We start from the raw sequence: 23423 nt of genomic DNA, 5'->3' as shown, positions 1-23423 counted from the left end.
AAAAAAATCCTCATCTGCCCCCACAAAACACCCGCACAGCTCTGACTGGAGTTGGCATCATTCATCACAATCTGGACTCCCCATTGCATGCTCCCTCCCATGATGCACCATATTATCTGTCCTCCCCTTTCAGGAATCAAGAAGCAAGTCTATCCTTTAAAATCATTCCCCTGTGACATGCTCTGTGTCTCACACAAAAAGGAGTGTGAAACTTTGCATTTTTATAACAAACAATGCTTAAATCAAGTAGTACTGTATTTAGTAGCTACTGAAAATGTCTGAAAACTACTAAATATGTATGTTTATTTACATTTCAATTACAGATATAGATGTTTTTCTAGAATTCAGTGCTAAATTTGGTTGCCATTCATTTATTAAATATCATAATGACATTAATTAATTAATTCATTAATTTATTAAATATAACACAACACAACCTCACGGCAGTTCGTAACTTTTTGATTTAGTGGCTAATTCGTACGAATTTGATGATCTAATTCGTCCAATTTAGTACAATTTGCTCATCCCCCAATGACGGTTGGGTTTAGGGGTGGGGTTACGTGCCACGCCTCCTTTTTAAAATCATACAATTTCGTACGACTGAACTCTAAACTGACAAAACATAAAATACTAGTGAGATCAGGCTGGACATTCATACATCTGGTAATTTATTCATTAAATATCATTATTTAATGAATAAATGAATGAATTCATTCATTTGTAAATATCATAATGCCATTCATTCATTTAAATATAATGATTTCATTAAGTCATTGAAAATCATAATGTCATTCATTCATTAAATAGTTCATTAAATGTCATGACTTTTTTAATATCATAATTTCATTTATTTGTGCAAGATCATAATGTCATCCATTAAATAATTGATTAATTAAAGATCATAATGACATTTTTTAATTCATTAGATATTGGAATTTTCATTCATTCATGCAGTCATTCATTAAATGTAATTTATCCATTCACTTATGAAATATCATAATGTCATTCATTAAATATCATAATGACGTTCATTCATTCATCCATTCATTGATTAAATATAATGGTCATTTATTAATTTTATTAAAGATAGTAATGGCATTTATTTATTCATTCATTCATTCTTTATTAAATATCATAATGACATTCATTCATTTATTATAATAATGCCATGCATTCATTAAAGATCATGATATTCATTCATTCATGCATTGTCATGCATTAAATATCAAGATGCCATTTATTTATTAAATATTATATTGCCATTCATTCATTCATTCATTCATTCACTTAAGACCATAATGACATTTATCTATTCATTAATTTATTAAATAATGACATACATCCATTTAATAATTCATACATTAAATATCATAATGACTATTTTTCATTCAGTTGTTAATTCATTCATAAAGATCATAGTCATTCATTCATCCATTCATTCATACATTTATTCAATCGATAATTCATTAAATATCATGACATTAAATTATGATCTTGAATAAATTAATGAAATTGATATTAAAAAATTTATCAATTAATTCATTCATTCATTAATTAATTCAATATTATGACATATATTTTAATATCATAATTGTATTAATTCATTCAAAATCATAATGCCATTCATTCATGTATTAAAGATCATAATGCCATTCATTCATTCATTTAAACATAATAATTTAATTAATTCATCCAAGATAACATTTATTTTTAATATTTCATTTATTTGCTTAATCATAATGTTATCCATTAATTAATTCAAGATAATAATGACATTCATTCATTCATTAGATATATAAATGATATTCATTAATACATTCATTATTTCATTAAATTCCTGACATTAATTTTTTATATTATAAGTTCATTATGTAAGATCATCATTTCATTCATTCAATAATGTATTAAATATAACGACATTCATTTTTTATATAATTTCATTAATTCATTCAAGATCATATCATTAATTCATTAATTTATTAAAGATCATATTCATTCATTTATTAGATTTCTGAATGAAATTCATTCATACATGCATTCATTTATTAAATGTCATTCATTCATTCACTCATTCATTCACTCATTAAAGATAAATGTATTAATTTAATAATTGATTCATGCATTAAAGAACATGATTTCATTAATTTAAGTAATATTATATTGTCATTTATTCATTCTTTCATCTCTTCAAGACCATAATGATATTCATCCATTCATTAATTTATTGAATATAATATTGACATTTATCCATTCGATAATTCATTCGTCAAATATCATAATGAAAATCATTCATTCATTTGTTTATACATTCATAAAGGTCATTAAGGCAATCATTCATTAAAGATCACAATGGCATTCATTAATTTATTCATTTAAACATCATAATTTTATAAATTCTTTCAATATCATATTCATTCATTCATTCATTCATTCATTCATTCATTCATTCATTCATTCATTCATTTATTTATTCTATAATTCATAAAATATCATGACATTCATTTTTAATATCATAATTTCGTTATTTAAGATTGTAATTTCATCCATTAATTCAATAATTAATTAAATATAATGACATTCATTTTTATATCATAATTTAATTTGTTCAAGATCATCATTTCATTCATTTTTTAAAGATCATAATGACATTCACTCATTTATTAGATTTCTGAAAGGTATTCATGCATTTATTCATTAATAGTGATTAATTAATTAATTAAATAATTCATTCATTCATTCATTAAAGACTATATTTGCATTCATTCATTAAATATCATATCATATCAATGTCATTCATTATTATAATACCATGCATTCATTAAAGATTATAAAGGTATTCATTCATTCATTCATTCATGCTTTAATGATCATTATCATTAATTTATTAAATATTATATTGTTGTTCGTTCTATTATTCATTCATTCAACTGTTCATTCAGTGGCTCTTACACACACACACACACGCACACACACACACACACACACACACACACACACACACACACTCACACACACACACGACAAAAATGAATATAATTATTGTCATTTAAAATGCTGTAAATGATTAAACATGTTTTTGTCTTAGGACTATTACTCTGAAAACCATGTGCTTTGGTTTTTGCTCATTTTAAATCTGGCAATTAGTTGAAGAACTGCGTTTAAGATCACGTGACTGATTGTAACTGGTCAATTGGACATGAAAACCTGTTGAAGTGTTTAATGAGCGATGACTAAGCTGTTTCAAGGTTGTGCTGGCAAGCCTGAAAAACTGCTGAGTGACAGTTCACCCTGGAGCAGAGGATTACTTTCTCACAGTTCAAGAAATCTTGTCTTTGACCACAAGCCAAAACTGTCTACCGCAGTGTATTCTTCTGCAGTCAAATCAGTTATAAATTGTCATTCATAGTGGAGTTAAAATGCATGAAAAATAGACCAAGCAGTTTGTGTATTGCATTATGTAATTTTTTGAGAGTGTTATTTAGAATGTCAATTTTTAGATGTAGATTGGTTCAAATAAGTTTATTTTATACTACCAGTTTATTAAAAACAACAACAAAAACATAAAAACAACAACTTTGTTTTAAAGGGGAAATGAAGCACTCAGTCAAGTTTACCTTATTTTGTACATTGGATTCCACTTTAATGAAAATATATTAAATAAACTTGATTAATGTAACCATTAAGCAGAAAACGGCATGTTTTACTATAGATTTTAGAGCTAGGGCGCAGCCATCTTGGAATGTCGCTGTGTCTGACATCACGGGGTTGGTTGAGTTCCCTTCGCTGAACAGAAACAATGGTAGGAGACTGTAAAGCCTAATTTAACCCAATGCGTAAAGTTGTGGATGTATAGCTGCTGCAAATACAAGCATCAGATGTGTGTCTAATTTAAAAATATAGATATTCTGTATTACGCTGCCTGACTGCCTGTCTGGGTTTCCACCATGATTGTAACGGACTGAACACAGAGACTGGACTGCCTAATTTAACCCAATGCATGAAGTTGTGGACAAACATCACAGATCTGCTGCAAATGCAACAAATACAAGCATTTAAGTGTCTTCAGTTGTGTCTTTTTCATTTGTTAATACTGTTCGCTTGATGCGCTGTGATCCTCTCACGCTGATCCAGCGCTGCCTGATGAGGGCATTTACATTCAGACTAACGCATACATGACTTCACACTTTACTAAGTCACATCTGTGTGGGTTATGTTAAGACATATTCTCTTATCAAGTTGATCAACTCGACCTCTCAACATGTATGAAGGGTAAAAACCCGCCATAAGAAACACCGCGCCGATCTTAGTTTGGTTTGAACATGAGGCAGAAGTGAGGGAGAGTAGCAGTGAAAAGTAAAGTACCCGCCCCCATTACGTCAGTAGTGGTGCTGCCTGGGGTTTCAACTTGGTCCGGTGGTGACGTGATGGGGCGGCTACTTTCACTTTTTACTGATATACGTATGTATGTATGTATGTATGTATGTATATGTATGTATTTATATGTATGTATTTAGCAGGATGTCTAGCAACCATCCTGCCGTCAACTCTGTTTTTATTCATCAGTGCTGCACACACAGGTTGATGAATCTTCTTTTAGTCCCCATCTAAAATTGACTCTGGATCATACCAATGTGACTTTTATTGATAGTGACAGTATATAAAGGACAGGGAATAATGAGGGTAAATTCATTCCAGACTGAAGCCTGTGTTGCTCAAATCCGAAGCAAGGCCGGACATTTAAACAATAGAATACTAACAGTTGAGTGTTGGTATTCCAATATCGCATATACCCCGAGGTCTGAACCAATTCAAATGAAGCTGGAAGTCTGAGCGGTTTCCTGCCCACTGTCAGTTTCTCTTAAAGGGTATGTCAGACGAGCACCTTTATATGTGTGCTTTGTAGTCTAGATAGCAGCACTTATTGGAATGCTGTAGGGAAGACGATAAATCAAACATGTGCAAACTTGTAAAATTGTCTCGACACAATGAGAGGAAAGAAAGTGTTGAAATTGCAGTTACTCTGGAGCCGCTCTAAAGAAAAGATATTAAAAATGTCATGCCACATATGTGTAATTTCATCATTTAGTGTGTCCTTATGTATATGAAGACCTTATGTACTAGCATGTTAGAAAGAGGAACATGTTTGTGTGCATATGTGGCTGTGTGAGTGTGTGTGTGCAATCATTCTGGAGAGTATCCACTTTATTCTGCAATTCAAACGCTGTTATTCTTTTGATTTGATAGCCACTACAGAATAATAACCAGAAGAACAATGAACAAAACATTAAATCAAAGATAAAAAAAAATCAGTGTTTATGATTGCAAGTTGCATAACTACTAATCACAACTAGTTACTTATGTTATATACACTGTCTGGCCACTTTATTAGGTACACCTTAATAGTGTAGCTTTAATCCCCTTTTGCCTTCAAAATTTCTTTAATCATTGGTGGGTTCAACAAGGTACTGGAAATATTCCTCAGAGATTTTAGTCCATATTGACATGATAGCATCACACAGTTGCTGCATATTTGTCATCTGCACATCCATAATGCGAATCCCCCACTCCACCACATCCCAAAGGTGCTCTATTGGATTGAGTTCTGGTGACTGTGGAGGCCATTTGAGTACAGTGAACTCATTGTCACGTTTAAGAAACCAGTCTGAGATGATTCGCACTTTATGACATGGTGCATTATCTTGTTGGACGGTTTATTAGGACAGGACAATATGTGACCTGTTAATTGAATATCTGCAATCTCAGGGTTCAAACAAATCAAAATATTGCCTTCATGTTGAACAAATTAAATCCTTAGTAACGCAGTTTTTAATAATCCAAATTATTAGTTTTATTTTAGGTACAAAAGTAAATTTACAAATTGTCTCCATGGAATAAGATCTTTACTTAAAATCCTAACAATATTTGGCATTAAAATATCTCAAATAATTATGACATTTAGTAACTAATTACTAAATAACTCTAAATAAATAAATAAAGAAACGTTCTAGAAACCATGTGTCTTGGCTGGCCTGGGAATGCCTCGCGACCATAAACCCCCCTCAACCCCTACAAAGAAGCTGGAAGAAGTCTGGTGTTCTCTCCTAAGACTGCTGGCCCCGCGACCCGGGTCCAGAAAAGCAGATATGAATAAAGGAATGAATTAATGAAACAAGCTTGCTGCGTTTGAAATTACAAAGCATTTCTTGTATGAGGAGTTTCCACTTAAAATAACATCATGCTTGGTGATGTGGTATAACAAACACACATGTGGCAAGATTATACTGGCAGATTGCTGCATTCTTTTTCATTCTTTTATTTTTTTTTCTATTGTATTCCACTGTAATAAGGACTGCATTCAGCGCAAGCATGATCCGTTCTGCCAATATAATTCACAGTATATACATCTATTTACTGGAATTCACTAAGAATCTCTAATCTCTTTTCTGCCCAAAACCTCACATCGTTTTCTAGGCTTGCTTTCACATGGAAGCTCAAAGATGAAAAGCGTCTCTTCATTTCGCTCTTAATCTCTATTATCAGATTTACTGTGATTTTTATAATAAAGACAATATTTATACAAAACCAGTCTTAAGTTGCATCGGTATATTTGTAGGAATTGACAGCAATACATTGTTGTCAATATAATATTAAGTCAATATAATATTTATTTCTTAGTATTAAGAATATTTTAGAATATTAAGTAAAGATCATGTTCCATGGAGCCATTTTGTATATTTTATATTGTAAATATATACATAAATTTTTGCTTCATACACTCTCAGAAATAAAGGTGCGAGGGCTGTCACTGGGGTGGTACCTTTTTAAAAGGTACAATTTTTTACTTAAAGGGTCCATATTGGTACCTCAAATGTATTTAATAGTACCTAAAAATTTCATGAGGTACACTTGTGAACTTTTTAGGTACCAATATGTAGCCTTGAGGTATTAATAAGGACCCTTTACAAGCATTTGAAAAGGTACCACCCCACTGACAGCTCTCATACCTTTATTTCTGAGAGTGTAATATTCATTGCTAAGCACTTTTTGGATTTAATCTTTGATTGGAGAATTAAAAATATTTTCTCAACCAAATGTTTTCTCATTCTAACAAACCATACACTCAACATGAAGGAATTTTGTGGAGCCCAGCATTTTTTTTACAAAGCTTATTTATTCAGCTTTCAGATGTAGCGTAATCTATCCTTTCAGACTTTATGTAAACGTCTAAACATCTTAATTTCCCCAAATATGCAATAGTATATGGATGCAACCTTTATGGTGCAAGCTGAGGTTGCATCTCTCAGAGATGCAACAACAGACACAATGCACTCAATGGAGCTAGTGACGTTGCTGTGACGGTTAGGGGTAGGATTAGGTGAGCCCATTCAAAAGCATTGCATGCAGCTCAGATTGCATCTGCACATAGTCTGCAGCCAGACCCCTGTCCAAATCTGACTCTTTTGACTGTTTTTGTGGTTCATTTGCATTACTTTGAAAACGTTTCTGATCAAGGCAACATGCTACATTATAATGACAGATATTACCTCAGTGATATTCAAGTTGTTTTTCTCATAGCTATGGGAATAATCAAGGTTCTGGGATTATCCATAGTCTATAAGTAATTTGTTAATATTTTTGTTTATTTGTTGAAAGCAAATAGGAACAATAGCACATCACCATACCCATTTTAGTGTACCATTTTCACATCGTCATTACACCACTTGTTACTGCATGCCTATTTAAAGTATATACTTTTGAGTGTGTAACAGAAGATTATGCAAGCTTTGAGAAATACTAATTGATCATTGTTGGACTATTCTGTTGCTTAGTTACGTGCCCCGTCAATCAACTCAACACATCATCCACATTTCTTTCATATTTAATTTTCTAGCGTATTGAAAAGGCTGCAGCAGCAGGTTAATCTGCCATTCACAGATCTTTCATGCAGAGAATTCTCCTCAGGCGCTTGCAGAATTATTCATTCAGAATATAATACCAAAACACAGCCTTACATAAGTTCAAAAGATAAAAAAAACATGGAACGTGATTTAATTATTTTCCAGTATAGGTAAGATTAATAATGAATAGTCATTCAAACATGGTCTTTTAACTTAATGGTGGATCTCACTTGTCCGCCATGCTTGTAGTTTTTAACACTTTTTCCTCCCTGCATTTGTAGTTCTAAGTAAATTCACATCCAATTCCCAATATTCGCTTGTTAAGTTGAAACATATCGATGATGTATGGAATAATGTTTCAGGTCCAAGCCGCTACTCCTTTTAATTTGAGAAAATATTTGATTATGGCCACTTTATAGTCAGATCACACATTAAAATGAATTTTATATAAAATCATAGTGTACACAACAGTCTCTGGACTTGCTGCATCACAAACATACAAATTTTAACCATTTATAAAAACAATAATCACTTCCTGGCCATCTGATATTAGGCATAGCAAATGTTTCACTAGTCATTTTAATTTGTACTCTCATAATTTGCACAAATCATCATGGGGTGTTCAGAATATATCTGTTGTTGAGTTCAGAATTTCAATCTCTCCATTCAAACGGCACAAATAATCCCGATGAGACGCATTGGAACATTCCACTCATGTTCCATAGAAGTAACGCACTGCACATTCCTCATTAGGGAAACACCAAACCATTTGTGAGCAGCTGGCATTGTAATAAAAGCAGCGTTGGGTGGTTTTACGAGTTTTGGGCACCACAGGTAGTGTCGCATAATGAATGCTTAAAGAACAACCTTGTATGAATTTCCTGAGAGCTTTTTTTTTGTATTATTTTACCGTTCCATAACTGGTGCTGCTCTGGGTTGAGTATGCAAATGCTCTTATTGATATGAGTCCCTGTTCCGAAGAGAAAACTAATAAAAAGAGGATAAGAGATTCTGCCACCATGCCAAAGCTGGGAAACCGAGGTAAACACCCACAAAGTGAATCCAATGCCATCTGTTTCAATTGGAGACGAGACGAGATGATGTTAAGGCCCTTACAGAAAACAAATACAACAACAGAATTAGATTCAAATGTTTATTTAAATGTTATTTCTACATGACCGAGGCCACGGCCACAACATCTTTTTCTTTTTTTTTTTATAAAAGTAATACAAACTCATTGGGATCAATACTAATCATGACATCTTGAGTTAAGAATCTTGCATATGAAATAATAATGAATCGCAGAGATCATGATACGTGAGAATAAAAGCACCATTCTAGTTACAAGTTATGAACTTTAAGCACTAATCCAGGGCTTTTCAGGTCTAATACTCAAACTTGTGTGTGTGTGTGTGTGTGCGTGCGTGCATGCGTGTGTGTGTGTGTGTATAGTTTATTTATAAGGATAGGGCCTGGTTTAAAAATATAAAATTTCAGAGATTCAGCATGTTAGCAGGCATCAGCCAGTCATATTGAGCAGAGAAGACGGTTCAAATTATGCCACAAGATGGCGATAGAGAATGCATAAGTCCTTAGGGGAGGAAAAACTCAGCATACATTTCAAACTACAGCTGGTCAAATCATTATAAAACAGAAATGAGAAAGCCTCGCTTTGGCCCCGGAAGTAACAGTGGAAATGCGACTGGCCTTGGTTCGCTCACTTTAGGCGCGATGGTGGAAACGCGGCTAGTGAAAGGAGAGGCGGACACTAGTTTTCGATCGCAAACGAGTACATGCGGCAAACAAATGAATAATGAATGAATGGGGTCTTTTTGCTTATGATCGCCCTTGTGTTACCCTTTTTAATGTAAGGCTGTTGCATAAAATAATGAAGTTTTAATTTATAAGTGACATTCTTTGCTGCGTCCTCTTGATGTTTCAATAACGCATATTAATCTTTACACCATGTTAAAGACACAGCAGACAGTAGAGGTTTTCGAGAGATTTTGTCAAGTTAAAAGGTGTGTTTGTGCACGTTTAGATGCCTGTCTGTGTGTGTGAGAGCGAGCAAAAGAGCGCTCCCTTCATGGCTCAGTTGATGACCCGAGCGACTTTTTTCTTTTTAATAAAAGAATAAATAAATAAATAAACCAACATAAAACAAACAAAAGCTAGCTATAACAATTTAGGTATAGACAATACATAAATCAAACCGTTTTAAAGCCATATTTAACTTTCATTTTACAAAGGCCTATCTGAAAAAAAGATTTTAAACATTTTCTAAAAACAATAAACACCGGAGGAGGTTTAAAATATTCTTTATAAAGTATTTGGATACGATGATGTTAATCAAATCTTTATTGCCACTGCCTATATGTTGGCTTCTCCTTGTTTCTAAGTTGACATTGTACACATTGTCTGTCTGATTCTACATTTTTTTTTTATCCTTTTTAACTCTCTTACTGTGGGTGTCATCATTATTTGAATCACTGCTTATGCTAGGCTTTGCCTAATTCTTGTTTTGAATAAATATGTGCATATTAAAAAATTATAGGTGACCTAATAAATAAAAATTAATAATTATGACCTAATGTACAGTCTCTGGCTGCACGAAACCAGGCAGCTATCGCCAATTGAGCCAAATACTTAACATTTATTATTATTATTATTATTATTATTATTATTATTATTATTATTATTATTATTATTATTATTATCATCATAATATCACATCTAGCAAGAGATAAAAACTGCCTGCATGTAAAAACAACACATATTTAAAAAAAGAAAAAAAAAACTGACCGGCCCAAAAAAATGGTCCGGTCCTTCTAGCATTTGCCAGAATTTCTAGATGGGCAGTCCGCCCCCGGTTATAACTAATGTTATTAATAAACATGCAATTGTTTATGGCTTATTGTTAAAAATAATACATTAATGTTAGCAAGTGCAACACCTTTACTTATTTATTTATCCTTTTTTGTTCTGAAATCATGATATATTATTTAAAAAACATTATTATTATTATTATTATTATTATTATTATTATTATTATTTTAAGTTTAATTTACTTTATAGTTTTTAATTAACTTTGGGTTAACAAAATAAATATTTTATTAACTATAAATTACTGTGATTCATGTATACCAAATTCAACCTATGCAAGTTAAAATAATTTTCTATTTGTCAATTAAGGATTTTAAATAATATTAAAGTGCAATTTTATAGCATTTAATAATCTAGGTTGATGCTTATTGTATTTTCTTTGTTATGATTTGCTAATAACACAATCATGCAAATTCTTACTTACTTACTTATTTATTTTTTGAAATGTGTGACACCGTATAATTGAATAATCAATGAGTATCGAATGCTGTGAACTTTGAATTACTATTTGAGCTTTAATATTATCTTTCTAATATTTACTAATATCTCTTTCTCTCTCTTCTCCAAATCTTGGTTTGTTTGCCAGCTTGAGCACAATGTTTAAAACCGAGATTAGATTTCTTCTCAAACCGAAGTTGACAGATATCAGATCAAACAAAAAAATCTAATATCCGTCCATTCTGTCTCATTGCTGTCAAAGAAAATCAACAAATCTTTTGCGATTCATCTTCCTCACAAGCTCTCTCCTCAAATTATACAGCTTGTAGACAATTTTCAACAATTATATTTTAATCAAATCATTCGTGCTAGCGTTACACATATCTTACCCTTGGAAAACAACGCTGAACGCTTGGACCGCAAACCTCTGTGTGATGATGTATAACTGTAATATTTCATTCAGGCAGGGAATGAGGGCGTAATGTATAACTCGACGCATTCCGAAGTGCCATCAGAAAGGCGAATGGCAGAGGGGATGGAATAAATGGCGTGTCAAATCAATGTGTGGCAGAAAATGGCGTCTGATACAAATTGCTAGGCAAATATTTCATGGAGCAAGTGAGCCCTTTAACATCAGTGGCACTCTCTCTCACGCCAACAGAGTGAGAGATTAGGACACTTTCGTGAAGCACTCTGATGTTATAAAGATATATCTCATCATGTCTAATGATGCATTAAAGTCCCCACACTGTGAGGATCAAAGTGCCAGCTGTCAAGAGGAAAAAAAATGTCTTGCTCAAGTTATTTATGTCTCCTCAGGTTAAAGATTTCTTAATCAAAATGTACAGTGTTTATTTTTCTAGTCCATGGAAGTTAATCCACATGCAAATAGTTGTTTTGATAATCTTCAATCCGAGTTTGAACATTTGTCTTCTCTGTTGACTGATGCCATCGTGTGTTTAACCATGCCCCTCTTACCGTTAGTTTGCTACCAGGGAATAACACTCAAAGATAAAGCCCCGCCTCCTACTCAGCCTGTCCACAACAAGCAAATTAAAGCATTTTGTGATACAACATAAACATTAACGTGTTTGTTTACTTATTCCCAGGGCTGTTTTTATCGAAGTTGATATTTAGCCACACCATGTTGGTGTTTCATAACATCATTTTTACGAGGTGGGTCGTTAGCCCATGCTCAACCCCCAACCTGGAGGACCAGGACATACACTACAGACAATTTAGCTTACCCAATTCAACTATAGTACATGTCTTTGGACTTTGGGTGAAAGTGGAGCACCCTGAGGAAACCTACGTGAACACAGGGAAAACATGCAAACTCCACACAGAGATGCCAACTGACCTAGCCGGGGCTCAAACCAGCAACCTTCTTGTTGTGGGGTGACAGTGATAACCACTGCTCCACTGTGCTGACCCAAACTGCAACATTTACATATAATAACATTGACGAACTTCAGGACGAAAATGATTAAGGCCCCATCCCAATTCTATGTTTGTACCCCTATTTTTGTACCCCTTTTTGGTAATCACAGTCACTGCCACTCTGCCCTCATTGGCTGAGGTGGCCCTCTCAGCCTGTACCCCCTCACTCCCCCTCGAACGCATCCGTGCTCCACCCCTCCACTGATTCCGGTAATCCCCATTACTGCCCCTTTGGCAGAGGTGGCCCTTTCAGCCTGTACCCCCTCCCTCCCCCTCGAACGCGGCCCTCCACTGATTCTGGTAATCCCTGTCTTCACTTTGGGCTCTCCACCCCGTTCTTGACTCCACGAACAACCCCCTGTCGTTATTCCTATCGCGGGTCCCCACCCCCACTTAGCGGGATTTCCACGCATGTAACCCCCCCCCTACTTAGCATGATTCCCGCGACTGTAACCCCCCCCCCCCAACTTAGCGTGAATCCCGGGACTGTAACTCCCTCTCCCTTATCGTGAATTCTGCGACCGTCACAACACCCCCCCCCCCCCACTTTGTGTGATTCCCGCGGCCATGCCCATTCAAAAACGCTAGATGAAGCGCTAGTGTGGACGCGAATCGTTTTCATTCTAAAACGCCATTTTAAAACTAAAACGTACTAGTGTAAACGGGGCCTTACTGCACCTTAAAGCAATAAAAGCCTTTTATGTTGGGTTCACACCAATCGTGGAATTATTTGCGTGAGTACATTGCACACAAGTCAATTCAAATGTGAGAACAGAGGTAGATTACCGTCCTGTCGTGGAATGCGCTATGTGTTTGCAGCAAATGTGTGAATTTTGCCTCAGTCATGTCTTCCATGTTGGGTGTTATCCCAGCCATGTTGGCCAATCAGAAAGGAGAAAACAGTACACACACTGACTTGTGAGCTCAAAACCTCTGATTGTAGTGTCCACATGAAAAAAAACATACCTGGAGTTTCAAAAAATCTTCACCATGGCTTAAGTATACAGAAAGCACTATACAGATTGGAACTTGGTCTTTAGTCTGGAGCCCCGTCCCTTACTCAGTTTCCCTTATATATATATATATATATATATATATATATATATACACATACAGCGGCACATTCCTTACTAAGCTGTACAGTATTTACAGAAGGCTTTTAAAGTATTACAGTGTACGTTGCAGGATTTAAAATTGGTTTTAAATAAAAAAAAATAAAAAGACTAAATGTATGATTTTTAGATTTTAGGTAAGGTAACAGACCAGACAATTACATCTTTGAACGGTGTATAAATCGAAAGAGTTGGCTCTTATAAATATCTAGGTATTTGGATTGATGAGAGACTAGCCTTTGATATACACATTGACAAGTTATTGAAAAAGCTTAGGCTAAAATTAGGTTTCTTATACCGGTCAAAAAGTGATTTTCCTTTTAAGGCCACTAAGAAATTAGTAGAGAGTACATATAATTGATTATGGTGATCATCTGTATGCCTGCAGCAGCTACTCTGCTTAGAAAACTAGATTCTGTTTATCATGCAGCAATACGCTTCGTCACAGGCACAGACTCACAGACGCATCACTGTATTTTGTAGGATTCCTCAGACTTGTTATCTTTATATCAAAGGAGAAAATTACATTTGTATTTATTTACTTTAAAGGCTCTCTTAGGTAAACTACCATCATATCTTTTTTTAAATTTTTTAACATTTAACATAAATAACCAACACACTAGATCTGGCTCCTGTATGCGTTTAACAGTCCCAAGGGTATTGTCAGAATTTGGCAAACGTGCTTTTCCTTTCATGCTCCTAGGGCTTGGAATGACTTGCAAAATCAGCACAATCTTGACACACTTCCGACTCAGATTACTTTTCTAGAGAGTAATCTTCTGTATAATGTCTTAAAGGATACTTGTAATAGTTTTTATGATCTGATCTTTTTATGAATGGTGATTTATTTATTAATTTTTTTTTTTTTTTGTGGTATTGTTTTTTGTGAATTATTATTATTTTTTTCTGTGAAACTTTATTCAATTCAGTTCAATTCACCATTTGTGTAGCGCTTTTAGAATGTAGATTGTGTCAAAGCAGCTTCACATAAAAGATCATTGTAAATTGAAATAGTGTAGTTCAGTTTTTAAAGTTTAAGTTCAGTTCACTTTAGCTAAGTTCAGTGTGGTTTGATAATCACTACTAAAAGTCCAACCACTGAAGAGCAAATCCATCGATGCGCAGCTCTACAGATCCCGAACCATATGTGCTAAACCTTTATGTGCTGCCCGCTGTCTTGACCAGGTCTCACTGGAAGAAGAGACAGTACTGCCTCAATGTGATCTCCTGGCTAAATGAAGAAAATAATAATAATATAAAACATTTTTAAAAAGTCTCAGCAACTTCCAGTCCACGCAATCTTGCTGTCTATTACAGCTCTTTAATGCATTAATAAAAGCTAAAACAAACTGTAATTATAAATGAATATGTTCTAAACAGCACAACAAACAACTGTAAAGCCCTTTCCACTCCTTCTGGGAAGTAGCACTTTTTCCCTCGCACTGTTGCCAGGGTCTTGAAGGTGCAAATGCATGATCGAGTCAGTGCCAAGTTGATTTGATCTGCCAAACGCTGATGCAAAAAAACGAGACAGCATAAGGCTCGCAAATAAAAGATCTTATCCCGTTTAATCCTAGAGGTTTGCATTAATGATTCCCAATTCCTGTTCTTTTCCCAGCTGTGTAATATCCTGTGCTGATCTCCTTCAAATCCGTCTAAAGAGCCCCCTCAGACGGCTCACCATTTCGTGCACAATCAAAATGTGAAACTTGAGAGGATGCTTTTCTTTTCGTCGTCCTCTTAGCACTGGCTTAAAGGTCTTGTCATTCACATGTCATCGTTGACCAGGACTTTCAGTTAACATGTCAGAGACGCTGTACGAAGATTCAATTCCAGCTTCAGCAAATAATAAATTGTATGAAGCATTAAGCCTGTGTTAAAGTCCCTGGATTCATGGTATTAATCTGTGGTGCATCTCACAATGAATTAAACTCCAGCTGAAGATCCCTGCTGTCTCTGTATGCATGTAAATTAACCCTTGTGTGCTGGTGGGGATGTTTTCATCCACTCTGGGGATTTTGAGTTTTAATTCAGCCCCACATTTCTCTGTGTTTCAGCAAATGGAATGATTTTTGGTCACAAATCTTATTGTGACACATATTTTAGGAAAAGGTTTTAGAATTTTTTAAAAACTCAGCAATACACTCTAGGCAAATTGACTACACATTTGATTATGTTGGGGGCTGTTTTTGCCCCTTTGACTTTCATTATAATCACATTTTTTTTTTTAATTAAGTCCATGACACTATAATCATGCATACTTTACTGTTGCTGTTTTTCCCTGTTGGAAAGAGGTAAATTCACTCATTTTTACTGTTGATCATTAGTTGCCGTGCAGAAAAAAAAGCTTAGCTTCTGCATGAAAAAACATATGGTTATATGGAGTGTGTGAGAGAGACTTTTGCGCATTTACCTTGATGTGTTATAGAAAATAAAAAAATAAGCAGCTCCGCTTTCAGAACATTGTACTCATAGTAAGTGTATTTATGCACGCACACTAATTTGCTCTATAGAACTCCATATAAAAGAAACGTATTTTATATACGCGTATATCTCGTATATTTATAGGGTTAATGCTGCCAACTGATGATCAACAGTAAAAAAATAAAAGTTTTGCCTCTTCTCGACATGGAAAAACACAAACAATCAAGAATGAATGATTAGTTAGGGTCATGGCTTTGCAATCAAAATGTGTGATTATAATGAAAGTCAATGGGACAAAAACAACCACCAACACAGATAATATTATAAAATCCATCAAATCTGTCAAAAAAGAGAGATGTAAACCTAGGGGAAGCACTTAAATCAGTTACTTTACTTTGATACCCCTCTTCTTTTTGAGAGACGCACCTGTCTTGACTCTCAAATGGACTATGTACAGCATAAGTACAAATATTGTACCTTGGTGCAAAAATCCAGAAGAGGCACTCTGATGGAGACTTCACAATGAGTATGCTTTCCAACCAAATATCATCCACTATCATTGCACTGCACCACTCTCAGCTTGCTGAGCAACAAGCTTCAGTGTTTTTTTTTTTATGGTCTCGAACCTCTTGTCTCCTATTATTATTCACTCTCATTTCCCTTGCCTGATATGTCTCTACCTTGATGTGCTGTAGTCAGTTTTTATTAGAATATTAGAAGATATAGAAAGTGTGGTGGTGCAGAGAACTGTGGGGGAGGTATGAGGCCAGTGGCAGTAGTGTTAAATACTGTCAGCTGTCTGTGCCACCTGTATTGAGTCTCAATGAGAAACAGTGGAAACATAAAAGTAACAAACATAAGCTCCAGTCCTGGTTCTCTCTCATCTTCCACTGCTGTCTCTCCTCTTAAGTTTCCAGTGCTCCTCCGTGAGACTCGAGACAGGTGGTGCACACAGGTGACAATAGTTAACACTCCTGCTACCGTCCTTGTACCGCTCTCACAGCTCTTGGCCAAGCTCCACTCGCTACAGTAGAGTATTACGGCCCAATTCCACTGAGTGGTACGGTACGATACAGTTCGGTACGCTTTTATGGTTGTTTCCACTGTCAAAATGTACCATAACACACTACATTTGAGTACCCTTAAACAAGGTTAAACAAACCTTGTCGTTATCCTGATAACCAGCTACAAAGCAAAGAAGAAAAGCACTTGCTGTGGCTCTATATTTGAGATAACTTACTTTTTAAGCTGATGATTATGATGATGATGATGATGATGATGATGATGATGATGATGATGATGATAATGATAATGTGCGCATGATTATTAAAGTGCTTCTGACATCCGATCCTTTCTGAAATGGTCATGAGAGTGACACGCGAGAAAACAAAGCAGGAGCTCGAAAAAACAAAGGAGCAAATGATTCTTTTAGCAAGTTTAACTATTATCTCCACCTTCTGGACTATTATGAGCTCGGAATGACGGAATTATTTTCTAAAAAGAAGCCTTGTGCTGGTGAAGATTAAAGAGACAGATGAGAGGTAGAGCTGCACAATTAATCGAAAAAAGATTGCGATCTCGATTCGACCCCCTAGATGATCTTAATCCAGCATTTCTACGATTCTGCTAATCATATTTTCATGTTCAGGAGAGAAGCAAAGGCGGCTGCATGAGTCTTTTCATTGTTTTACATACATTGCTCAGCGACATGGACACCTCCAAATGATGTCAAAAGAGTCACATACTGTAATTATAAGGTATAATTCACCTAAAAATGTCATGTTTGTCTTCATATAATACTGTATTCGTGGCCAGGAAATCACACGTGACACGTGCTGACCATGAGCTGTTACCACAGAGAGGACGAGCCCGCGTCCGACCGAATTATAGACGCACGCACATCTATTTTAGTGAACAGAACTTGCATAGGCTGTGAGTAACAGGTAATAAAGTTGTAAATGATATTCAGTTTGTGTCACAGAGTGATTGTTTGAGAGCCGCGCGTGAAGTATGAACAGCACTTAGCAGTGAAAATGAAACTGAAAGCGTGCACATCATTTAATAATCATATCGCATTTTAGAGTTATGATTTCGACAAGCATTTGATATGTTTTTCTTTCATTGCGAATGCACAGTTGTGCATGAAAATAAATGTTTATAGTGTCAGTATAACTACTCTAGCCTATATAATGTTGATTTTACCAGTGAATAAAATGGTATAATAATGTTGTCCATGGCAGATTGCAAGCATACATCTCAAACATAATTCAACATCAGAATTATTATAAGTAGAATATAATTATTTATAGAAACCAGTAGACCTACACATAATATTATTGTTGTTTTACCATATGTTTGAGAAAAAACAATAATAATTGCAGACTCATATCAACCTTTATTTTACATCTACAGAATCGTAAGAAAATCGTGATCTTTATTTTAAGCAAAAAAATTGCGATTCTCATTTTAGCCAGAATCGTGCAGCTCTGAGAGGTTTGCACTGACTGTGGGCTATATTGCGTGTTGTTTTTGAACCCAAATAAGGAATAAATGTATGCTGGGTGTAGTTTTTCTGTAATTGGTAACACATCTGAGACTGTAAGGGTCTGTATGTGTTTATAGATGTTGCATTTATTTATTTTATATAATTGCAGAGGTTTGTAGGCTATTTCAGATCATTGATCTGCACTTATAATCAAATCATGTTCAAAGAAAGGTTGGGAATGAACATTAATAAACATGTATTTATGTGTATAAAGAATCTGTTTTGTGAGAAGTGCTTCTCTTATGATATGACCTGTGCAGATTTACTTTGACATTTCCTTGAGCTAGAATGACATCGTCTGAAACTGTCGTACACCACACCTACCAAAAGGGTACCATTGGAAACGCAAACCTGATAAGGGTGACCCAAGCTGACCCCTGCCATACCGTACTGTACCACTCAATGTAAACGGGCCATTCGAGGATAGTTCGATTAGTAATAGCAGAATATGTTTACATGCCTGTGAAGTGCTTATAGACAGTAAAATTTATGTTGGGAAGTCATGAAAATAAGTCTTGTCTAATATTAAGCAAACAGTCCGCTAATACCCTAGAGCACAATAGTGGCATATAACTCCTTTCCCCTGAGGAGTTTGATATAATGCAGTTCGGTATCTGTTCAATTGTCAGTATTACCAAAATGGCAAATGGTACTATTTTTGGAACTCTTTCGTAAGGATACATAGCAAGTAGGATAGTACACTCTCAAAAATAAAGGTAAAAAATCTGTCACTGGGGATGTATTTTTTCAAAAGGTAAATTATTTATTTATTTATTTTTTATTTTTTTGTTCCTAACAGGTAGCTCATAGATAACTTAAGGGTACAAAAGTATACCTCAAATGTACTAATGTCCACCAGCATAGTACAAAAGTGTACCTTTTGAAAAGATACCGCCCCAGTGACAGATTGTGTAACTTTATTTTTGTTATGTAACAAAATAGGGGAGCTAGGCTCACTGTTGTATGATGTTGATTTACAGAGCTTGCCACTTGCATGTGCAAACAACAATACAGGAAACAACAACACAAGAAATGATATTTTCTAAGTACACAGCCAAAACTTGAGACCATAATAATACTGCACAGAATTGAAAAATGCTCAAACAAAGGTTGACTACAAATAAAAAAATTAATTATTTACATTGCTTAACATTTTTTAAAGTTAAGCAATGTAAAAGGCAAATGATCCTCTAGTTGTAAATGCTGATTTATACTTTCACCTGGCACCGTGTTGCGGTCCTCCGCTGACTTCGCACGCACCTCACGGAATGGACAAGGCATTTATACTTTACGCGTTCGCTGTTGAGGTATTTTTTAAAATGACAGGGGGCGGTCAAAAAAAACCTGACCTTAAAATCAGACAGATAAACATAGAAGTAGGAAGTTTCCGGAACTGCATCATACCATTATTATTTTTCAAGATTTTTAAACTAATAATTTTTATTATTTTTATTTTTTATGATTATAAAGATTTTCATTCAAGATTTTTTTTTTTTTTTTTTTTTACTTTTTTGCATCACTTTCTTTTGTTCAGATCTCGGACAGTTCTATCTATTAAAGTTTATAAACATATTAATGACAACCGAACGTGGGTTGCTCTACAAATATATTTCTTTATTATAGCAAGAATAAAAGCAAAGAAAAAAAAAAAAAGATGGTATTTTAGATTTAGCCCACTCAACTATTCACACATTACTGTCTGGCTAGTTTGTGTCCTATACTTAAATATATGCTTAAAAAGGCAATAATGGTCCAACATTCCTGACCATTATCACCAGTAAAGCCCAGAAAAACAGGGCATCAGTATATTCTAAACCATAGGTTCAAATATTCCTTTCAAATTATCAAATACATAATTTGTTCCTCAATTATAGTTTTGTTACTATTAAATTGTTTTAAATTCAAAGTTGTAACACATACATCAGTGTAAAACCCATCAATGGTGAAAAAAACAACATATTCTGTAATTGTATATTAAAACCCACGAGTCTCCAATTTTGGCATGGCCTCTTTTGGTTTTAACAAACGTATACCTTAAGTTAAAAACTTTCTTCTTTACCTTGGCTGTTGCAATTTCTAGCCAATAATTATTGTCTATCTTGTTATGCCTATGATCACGCATGGATGAATCATAAAGATGTCTGTACAGGCATACCTATTCAGACAAAATCTCTTAAAAGTAATTAATATTCAACTCAAAATGTGGCACTGCACGAAATATTCAATCGAGTCTCAAAAATTTTGAGTGCTCTGTCAGCCGAAATCATGTTGCGCGCACCCAAAGCGAACCTCTGCTAACACTGCGATGACATCACAGTCACCGCATGCACTCGCAAACTAGCAAATGTGCAGAGTATGAATCAGCCTTAACAACAAGCGTGGAAACAGCTATTTACTGTAGATCTAAAATTTAAAAGTCCTGTGAAGTGTCGAAATGGTAAAATGTGCATTCGATTTGTAACATAATTTCAAATAAAACATATCAAACAAATAAAACAGAAGTCATTTAGTAGCTTCTCCTCTTAAAAGAAGAAAAACAAACAAACAAACAACCAAAAGCATTTTGTTTTTATCACAGGTCTGTCAGTGAGAGTTGTTGAGATCAAGCGAATCAAATGAAAAGAAAACAAGATGCACCTTAAATGGGGCAGGACATGTCAAATACCAGAGAACCTTTGATTGGTCAGAAAATTTGATGAGAAACTGAAGTATAGGGTAACATCAAAAAATAGTTAATCCATTTAGGCGGAAGTGACAAACTGCATACGTTTGAGGTTTATATCTTCTAAATACAAAATCTGTCACTGTTGTGGCGAACACTAGCTTATAGTTATCCTTAAGACTGACATACTGATGTTAACACCTAAAAGGCTTTCACAGGGATTTTAACATTCTAACCATTCATGCTAAATCAGCTAAATCAATTTTCCAGCTCTACTACACTTATTCTAAACAAAAACTTGATGTCAGAAAGGTCGATTAGCCAATAAATACTCTTGATATGGCCAGAGAGGATCAATTCCAGGTATCATAAAGACAGTTATCATTCAAAAAAAAAAAAAACACTTAGTACTAATGCTAATGAAGTGTAATTTCAAAGCGTTCTCTGTAGTCAAATGAAGTTATCTGAAAAATCCATTTGAGGTTGAATGGCGGGGGTGGTACCAGCCTCTAAAACAATTAGGGGGTGATTAACTGTAACAGTAATTATTTCTTTTTTTAACCGGCCACTCTCTCATTTCAGACCAGAAAATTGCAGATAATAAAAACTACTCACTTTCAAGGAAGCATTCCATGCTCAGAGTGAAGTTGTCCACGGCAAAAGCAATTCCTGCACTAGAGGATATATCCGCACTGAACTGCAGGTAGAATCTAAAGTGGGACAAAGAAAAACAAAGAGCTACATTAAAGAGAACATCTAAGCCATCTTTTGATGAAGAGAAAAGCATATGGTAGACCAAAAGGAAAGTGGTACTATTCATTTTGTAACAGTAACTCATGATTTCATTCCAAACCACAATCTTTCATCCTTAAAAAAAATAAAGTCATAGAATAGCATTACATGAGGAAACACTAGAAATGGTTGGTAAAACTTTAGGTTATTGACTAATTGGCTTATTTCTCGGTCTGTATGGAATCTGCGCGCGCAGAAATCTGCATAATTCCGCAGATTTTTTGCCCATCATTGAGTCTATGTATTTACTTGTGTAAATGTGTGTACATTTTATATTTATTCAGTTTTTAAATTAGTTTCACAAATTTATTTTAATAAAATATTAGTAAATATGTGTGTGTCACTAAGTGACAAAGTCACTAAGTTGGCAACAGTGCATCCAATTAGATGTTGGACACTTGTGGTGGATGAGGAGATTCCCCCCCAAAATGTTTAAAGCACTTTGAGTGTCCAGAAAAACACTATTTAAATGTAAGGAATTATCATTTATTATTAATTCAAACTTACCAACTATTAATAAGCAGAAATAAACTTGTAGTTTATTGAGCTGAAAGTCTTAGTTAATTGTTTATTAATAGTATGAATTGTACCTTAAAATAAAGTGTGACCAAACTACAGTTATGTCAAACAGCATTGGTTCTCATATGCATGGAAGTGACCATTCTGTTAAATAATTATGCACAAGTGTGTGTCCCGAAACAGAACAACCAACAACTATTGCATCATTTTCATTTGTTTTTTAAAAAACCCACACAAAATAAAAGATGAAGTAGGAGCAAGTTTGAAACTAACTTGTATCTCCAAAACAACTCAAATGTGGATTTATGACTATAGTAGACCCAATTAGATTCCTCATGCCACATTATTTTGATTAAATATCACCACCCTCCACCCTATATGAACTACCACCTCCCATGATAATAAATAGGTCAGAACTACTCTTTGGGTCATAATGCATAAACCCATGCTACTGTGAAGTGTTGAATAAATCTTTTTTTTTTTATGGAACTACAACAAGAAAAGGGGAAAGAGGCCAAGAATGAATTTTTAATCGCCCCTCTGTGGACTGGAATTAACAAAGCTCTGGATAACAAGAGCGGAGGTTGGGGCGTAGGGAATTGTGGGGGCTTTGGGGGGGTCAGATGAGATTCCAATCAAACATGTACTGTAGAGATGTAAGAGCCTTTCTTTTTCCCCTGCCCTCCTTACTCTTACAAGTCTAAAGCGGT

At 34.7% G+C, this 23423-nt stretch overlaps 1 protein-coding gene across 1 annotated transcript in view; it reads right to left on the bottom strand.

The window, feature by feature from the left end:
* alk (ALK receptor tyrosine kinase) overlaps positions 1–23423 on the bottom strand; it is an 860900-nt gene that overhangs the window by 87851 nt on the left and 749626 nt on the right. The window contains exon 10 of the mRNA XM_056477460.1: positions 22018–22112. Within this exon, the coding sequence (XP_056333435.1) occupies positions 22018–22112 (95 nt within the window). The remainder of the gene's footprint in view (positions 1–22017; positions 22113–23423) is intronic.

This window comes from Danio aesculapii, chromosome 17 (assembly GCF_903798145.1).
Source record: "Danio aesculapii chromosome 17, fDanAes4.1, whole genome shotgun sequence".
In the NCBI taxonomy this organism is placed as follows: domain Eukaryota; kingdom Metazoa; phylum Chordata; class Actinopteri; order Cypriniformes; family Danionidae; genus Danio; species Danio aesculapii.
Note: the sequence above shows the minus strand (reverse complement) of the source record. Positions and strands in the feature narration are given on the sequence as shown.